This window comes from Tachypleus tridentatus, chromosome 13 (genome assembly GCF_004210375.1).
Source record: "Tachypleus tridentatus isolate NWPU-2018 chromosome 13, ASM421037v1, whole genome shotgun sequence".
In the NCBI taxonomy this organism is placed as follows: domain Eukaryota; kingdom Metazoa; phylum Arthropoda; class Merostomata; order Xiphosura; family Limulidae; genus Tachypleus; species Tachypleus tridentatus.
Genome location: NC_134837.1, coordinates 73,021,886 through 73,029,443, shown reverse-complemented (window position 1 = coordinate 73,029,443; position 7,558 = coordinate 73,021,886). Strand labels below are relative to the sequence as shown.

The window sequence follows — 7,558 nt, the reverse complement described above, 5'->3', positions numbered from 1 at the left end:
GACAAATTATACTCTTACCATATGCAAGAATCACATTATGTGTGGTAAACCAGACTACAGTCATATTATTTTAATAATTCTTGTGATCTTTACATAAAAGTATAATCACAAAACTCATTCTTATTATTTAAAGTGACACTTGACTGTTTGTAGTTCGTTATATTTATTTCTACACTTGCCACATTATCATTAATAAATTTCAACGGATCATTTCATGCGACACAAGAATATATGTGGAATGCAACACATACTGAGCACGTAAATATTTTATCGTTGTAAGAAGGGATTTGTCGGTGCTTTTACCAAAAAATGATAGTTTCAATGTATAATGTAAAGAAATATTCGCCTTTTTAAGTTTCATTGTGGCTTTTTTTTCTTTAACAAAAATTATAACATAATTACCTGTATCCGTTTCATTTAGAAATTTCAAGTTTATCAGTGTCCAATCTTACCACGTTTCCACCTGAGTTTAAATCTTAAGTATGGTCTAGAAATTATCGGCACCTGAGTTCGTATGTCTGTTTTCTTAGAGCAAAACCAAATCAAGCTCTTTGCTTCGTCCAGCAAGTGGAATTAAACCCCTAAATTCAACGTTGAAAACGCCAGACTTACTGCTGACCCACCTTGTGACGCACCATGAAAGAAATACCTATTTTCAGACCTGTAAAATGGCTTGTTACATTATTATTATAATTTGAAGTACAGCAAACCGCTTATATGCATTTATATAATATATATTTAAATTAAAACATTAAAGCTAGCTTTATGGTTGAGCATTTCGAGAAAAATATTACAATATAAAGACAATAATTCTCAAACTGATTATTCTAAAAAACTTTGTATTATATATAATAAGGTTATAACAAAAATATTAGGTCTGTTTCTTGTGGGGAAAGAAATGTTTTTGTTCTTTCAGAAGATATTTCAATATCCTTATGCTGAACATGGCTAATCAATAGTACTCATCACAAGTTGTTGAACACAGCGCTTTTGACCAAATACTTGGAGTTGACTACCACAGTTTAACAAACACAGTCCTCAAAATACGTATCTACTATTTTGTTTGTTTTTGTCGTCAATTTCACGTGACCCAGAAATTCTTAATCTGAACCCACTAGTCTTTAGTCACACCCTACCCAAGTCAAAAAGTAAAACAAAACAAAACAGGGTTTCGTTATTTACTGTTTTAGATTGTTCCGACAATTCAAGTATACGAAATCATGGGTGTCCAGAGCTCATGCGAGACGATTATGGGTGTCGTTATGATTTCTGCGAGATCAATACAGGTGTGTGACTGATCTGGTTATGGTATTATTAAAACATCCATTTTAACGAACTCATATTGAGGTAAAAATCGAACAATTTCGTTGAAAGTTAGTGCTTATAAATGTCACTGCATTTATGTAAATCAAAACATAGTAACTGAATACTATAACTGAATGGCTGAGCCAACCTGTAAAATAGCACATAACAATGATATAACTGAAACTAATGACTATCAAGGAAAACAATAACTGCTAATGATCAACTGCATGTCATGAGCAGTAAATAAATTAATCCTTGATATAAAAACAACTTCAATAATCTTATAATTTAACATATTAGAAATGTTCTTTTACCGATACTGTATTCAGCTTTTAAATGGGACAAAATATTTTAATGTAATGGAACACGAAAAAATCGCTTTCACAAAATAATTGACGTTCCTTTTACAACAGGATTTCGGGTCGTTTTGATTTTCTTTGGTGTCATTTATATGCAAACACTAATACACACTGCTAGCAATAGGTACAACACAGTAACACCACGGATAGTGAAATCTATATATCTAGTAATACGTGACGTCCGTGATTAATGCATCTCCACGTATTACACAGTTCTTTCGTAAAGTGCACAGTGTTTGAAACAGAGTCTGAATAGAAATCCGATAGTATGATGAAATTTCCTTTTCTTTCTTCAACCAACACTATATAAGAAGCGACAGTCGTTAATATCAACATAATTCTAACAGAATGAAGAATAGAGCTCTTCTCGCTACTTTTATTTTTCTGGCCTGCTGTATTTGTTACAGTAGGTCACAGATAACCCCAAAGCTCATTTATTTTGTTTTTTGTGGTAAGTATGAATCAACTTTGTGTTGTTCTAATGATGGTCTATGTTGATTAGATATATTTGTAACCATACTTAAAATAACTTTTATTATATGTAAGAATGTACCCAGAAATGTTTCGAAGAGACAGTTATCGTAAAAATTCTCAAGCGAAGATTATGATTACAGAATAATACTTTCAGTGTTTACAGCTCTTGTTGTTAATATCCACGAAACTTTAAAGGTGTAAATTCCTTACTGTTAAGAACTGCAATGATTACACACTGTGCAGTTCTGTTATTAATATCCACGATGTTTTGATAGTTTTCGGGTATCAAAAGGTGAATATGAAAAAACAGAACAAAATGAAGCAGAGAAAATATAGACAAATGAAAAACGCATGTATGAGAGATCAAGATAAAATACTCATATAACAATAATACTCATATCAGTTTGTTTGTTTCTTTTGGACTATCTTCAAAGTTACACGAAGGTTACCCTAGAGAAAAGGTATTCATCACTACCAGCTGACAACTCTGGTGCTACTATTTTAATGAAGAACAGTGGTATTTATCGTCACATTATAACGCCCAACTGCTAGAAAGACGAACATGATCGGTATGACGGGGATTCGAACCTGCCATTAAAAAAACTCTCACAGAATAATATTTTTGTGAGAAATTGTATTAATAATTCAACCAGTCTTTCAAAACAAAGAGAACAGAAATGTTACAAGAAAGATCTAAATCTCTTATATTATTTGTTATACTAAATTACCTTTGTTGATAAAAACATAGTTTTGACGTAATAATATATAGACCTCTCCATTCCAGGTACCATTTTAGTAACCCTTCACGGAACCGTGTCCAACAATTCAATGTCTTTCATTAGTTAAGGAGCATAACACTCTGTATGTGACCTAACCAGTGACCTATACAATGAAAGTATAATCTCTATAGACTTTTATTCATTCAGGTTTTCTGTTGGTATAACCTAAGATCCTATTTTCTTTCCCACTGAGAACAGCATACTGTTTGGATGGCTTAAGTTACTTACCAATCATTAGACCAAAATCCTTTTCTTTCATGACACGTTTAACATTATTTCCATCCAAATAATACTTATAATTAAAACTATAATAATTCAAATATATTATCTTGCATTTATCACAATTAAAACCAATCTATGATTTATTTGACCAATTCACTAAATAATTTAAATCCTTTTATAAATCAGTAACACCCTTTTCACACCCAATAACACTCAACACATTAATATCATGTGTAAATTTAAGTCCTTTGTCTGTGTCTTTAATGTTAATCAAAAAGATCAATGATCCTGAGACTGAGTCCCGAGGTATATCACTTGGAATATTAATCCAGTTTGACTGAAGTCCTATAATAACAACCCTTTGCTTTCTTCTATCTTGCCACTTTTCTATACAATTCCATAATTTATCGCCATACTTATCGAGAAAAGTTTCTTCACAAGCCTTCAACGTGGCATTTATTCAAATGCTTTCTGTACTTCCAGAGAAGCCAAATCAACACATTTACTCTAATATACATATACTGTGTAAACTTCAAACACGGAATTCTACCTATTTAAACCATATCTTACAACATCATTTGTCAGGGTGTGAACGGCAATGGTTATGGTGAAAGTGTGCTTGAAATACTATAATCATTCATTCATCTAATACACGAAAAATTTTAAAGGGCTAAATAAAGAAGGCAATGTTTTAAAATAATAGGTTTAGCACTAATACTTTGTAAAAAAGTATAATTAAAAATTACAATGTTTCAGATCGGCGTGCTACTAATTATACAAAAATGGAGCGTTACGAATGTCTTCTGAACTATTCATCTGTGACTGAAGTGAGTATTAGATTACTATTTGTATTTGTTTAACACAGTGGTTAAGAATGTTATTTCGACTGTGAATTATAATATTAGAGATGTGTTAGACACACGTAAAATTTGTTTGGGTTGGTTTCTTATGACTTTTGAGCGAAGCTACACAATGGCTACCATCGCTGCGCGTTATTTATATAGCAGTGAGATATTATATTTATACTGTATCATGCATGTTCTGATAATATATGTATTACATCATGCACGTAGTGATGAAATTTGTACAATATTGTACATTTAGTTACTATCGCAGTACTTTATACAGTAGCTTCTGTTGTTATTATTCTAGTGTATTCTTTCTTTCTCATACATTTTTGCACGTATTAAGACAGATTGTATTAATACGGTATTATTTATAATGATTACACGTAATTTCTTTAAGTATTAAACTCGTTTAAATATTTTCTGAATTCATTATTTAGCTCGATCGTAAAGTGGTAATTATCCTTAACATACCACAGTTAGTTCTGTATTGGTATCTTATATAGACATGCTTGAGTAAAACAAATGTGAAAATATATTGTTTCCAAAACTATTTTATCAAGGTCATATCTGTTTATTTTTCATCTTATACGACATTTTGGTTTTGCAAAATATCAATTATATTACATTTTCTTCACGTTTGTTGCAAATCTCTTACAACTTAATAACTGTAACAAATAAGTCATCCTTTGTTGTTTGTGACACTGTTTATTTCTATCTATACGTTCTGTCTATACGTCAGAGAAACGCTATGGAACTGTGCCAGAACCAGACTCTCCCGGGTTTATCAAATGTAGAATTTCTGAACAAATTCTGTAACAACTTAGCTACCAGATACCAGGTAAATCTCTTCATAAGAATTAACAGATTATTTTCAAGACAATGTTTACCCAAGCATTACCAGTTTGTTTTAAGAATATTTTTCAAAATAATTTCAATTCTTATTTTGCTGGATAAGCGTTCTTATAATACACTGTTTGTTTATTTCCCACAGTAGTTTTCAAGCACTGTTCAAAAAAAAATTAAGAGGAAATATAATAGTACCTTTGGATGAATAGCCCATTATGAATGTTTGCGCTAATAAAACAACAACAAAGATAATACGATAGTACCGTTTGTTCCGTTTGTGGTTTGTTTAAGTGCAAAGTGTTTCTTGTTTCGCGAGTTGTTCGATAAACTTTTTTTTTTAATCTTGTGAAATGAAGGTACATAATTCAAATTATACTAACTAAGCTCATGCTGCAGTTTCGATGTACTTAGATTAACAAAGCTGGGTGAATGATAGCAAATATCGGTCAGGGAAATTGTTTATAGAATTCTAAGTTTAAAAACGTACTGGTATAGTTTAAACTCGAATTCACTCACTTTTATAACATTTTATTCCCAAAGAAAATTGAAGGCTATTCAACGTTAAAAGTAATTCAGAATTTTGTTTTGCAAGAGTAGATCGTACAATGATTTTTTGTTACTGATTACAGTGTAGAAATATATATTAACATAAATAAACTTATAATAAAGATGTTTAATGTAACCGTTTAAATAAAATATAACAAATTTTACTCTTTTTTTGAATTTTATTTCAGTTTGATATTTGTTTCAAAAGAGATTGGGTAAGTGATGTAATTTGTTTTATGTTACTTAAAGCAGTAAGGACGTGTAAACACAAAGTTGATAATAATATTTCATAATCTATAGTATCTAAAAATGGATTAATGATTTAACTCTGTTTATATTTAAATTTTTTTTAAATTTAGTTTAATATGTCAGGTTGAAACTTCGTGCTCAGTGTAATGGTTTCCGTAATATGTTAAACGTATTTTCGAATCACGTAAATTATAAAAATCAATATGAATTCTAAACGTAAAATGAACAGTTTGAAAGAGTAATTCCATTTTTTATCCAGGACAGAGTTAGAAGTTTTCGTTCAACTCAATTGTTTGTAAGTTTATTTTAATATATATATATATATATATACTGTGAATTACGTAAAGTAAAACAAAATATTAGTTTATTATAATTAAAAACAAGACGAAACAAAAAAAATAACGCTGCTGTTATTAACTATTAACTCTCAACTATAATAAACATATCAAAATAAATCATATAATAAGGGTAGTTATTATATTTTATAATTATTTTTTTGTACTGAATATAATTATTTATTTTCTAAAATTTATTGGAACGAATTTTTATATAAAATTAAACTTTATCAAATTTATTTCGTTCTGTCTTATAGTTTTGCTTCTGTAATAATTTAACATATATATATATAATTGTTTTTATTTAATAATTCCTACACTTGACATAACAATGTATATGTAAGTGTTCACGATTGTTGGTTTTGTTTCCACAAGTGTTTGAAATTTCTTTTAACAAATATTTATTATTTGTTGAATACAGAACTGTATAATGCAGACTCACTTTCATCTGGCTTCGAGATTGATGGTAAGAAACAATTGTATAATTCAGATCTAATAATTGTATTATTGTTTATTTTATGGTTAAGAAATGCTCTGAAGTTTACTATTGTAAAACCGAAAGTGTTCTTCATAAAAAAAGTGCAAATAATTAATTGTTTCATTTGAATTAAAGTACCGTGGGTCGGCGACTAATTGGAGATCTTTTTTTCCATCTATGTATTTCCAGGGTTGGAGATATCAATGACACAGTTCTTCTTCCACGAAGAAAACAAAAAAAACTTCAAAGTTTTTGTCAACTTTTAATGTCTTCTGTTCTAATTAGTAAAAAATAAACCAAGAAATAACAATCTTTTTATTTTTTCTTTCTATATTATTAATCAGATGTTGTTTTATCTTACTTTTGTTTATCTTTTCAATAATCCAATAAATTATGTTAGCATCTTTAGTGTTCTTATTTTCTGTGTGCCTTTTTGAACTGATAGAGTGGAAATATAAAACCCTTTGATATTCGTGTAATTTGGTGTATTGTTTTATGTTGTATCTAAAACAAGGTGATACAGAGATACAGTCCCTTGATGTTGTGTTTTCACGTTGCATTTTCTATTTTTTAAAATACTTAAATTTAAATTAATATTTATTTACTTATAAATCAGTATTTATTTAGCTTGTAACAATATTAGTATTGAAATTTTGAGACTCATAAAGGGCGTTCTTCAGCATGAAGTTAGTATGTCAGTAACATGTTTTGTTCTTTGTTTAAAAAACAAACAAACTTTATTTACAATCAGCTTGAATTTAATGTACGCAACTTAACTGGTTAGTCAATGTTATAAACAGAATACAGTTTGACAAGTAGTTATAGTAAGCTTGTTATTCAAGTCTTATAATATATATCAGCAACCTTCTTAGTACAACCCAAGTGTTCCTGAAAACGAAAGACTTCAGATTAGGTAAACATTAACAATGAAATGCATTAAAGAAAATATATTGTGGCGCAGAAAGTGACATATTATTATCAGCATATTTATGTTATTCAAGGCTTTTTATGCTTTCGTGTTTATTTAGAATTAAACACGTATGACTGATATATTAATATCAAAAAATGTATTGAAATATTTGCTTTAATATAAAAATATGCATATCATGTGAACTTC

At 29.3% G+C, this 7,558-nt stretch overlaps 1 protein-coding gene across 2 annotated transcripts; it reads left to right on the top strand.

Moving 5' to 3' along the window:
• The first annotated feature begins 1,967 nt into the window (after positions 1 to 1,967).
• On the top strand, positions 1,968 to 6,849 carry LOC143237908 (uncharacterized). Of its 2 annotated transcripts, XM_076477653.1 has the most exons (7): positions 1,968 to 2,115; positions 3,896 to 3,966; positions 4,727 to 4,825; positions 5,568 to 5,594; positions 5,888 to 5,923; positions 6,385 to 6,429; positions 6,631 to 6,849. In XM_076477653.1, the coding sequence occupies exons 1-7, from the start codon at positions 2,013 to 2,015 to the stop codon at positions 6,646 to 6,648; spliced, it is 399 nt and encodes a 132-aa protein (XP_076333768.1). In that variant the 5' UTR covers positions 1,968 to 2,012; the 3' UTR covers positions 6,649 to 6,849. The 2 variants fall into 2 exon arrangements, with proteins under 2 accessions (XP_076333768.1, XP_076333769.1); XM_076477654.1 differs by lacking the exon at positions 5,888 to 5,923.
• Positions 6,850 to 7,558: the final 709 nt, after the last annotated feature.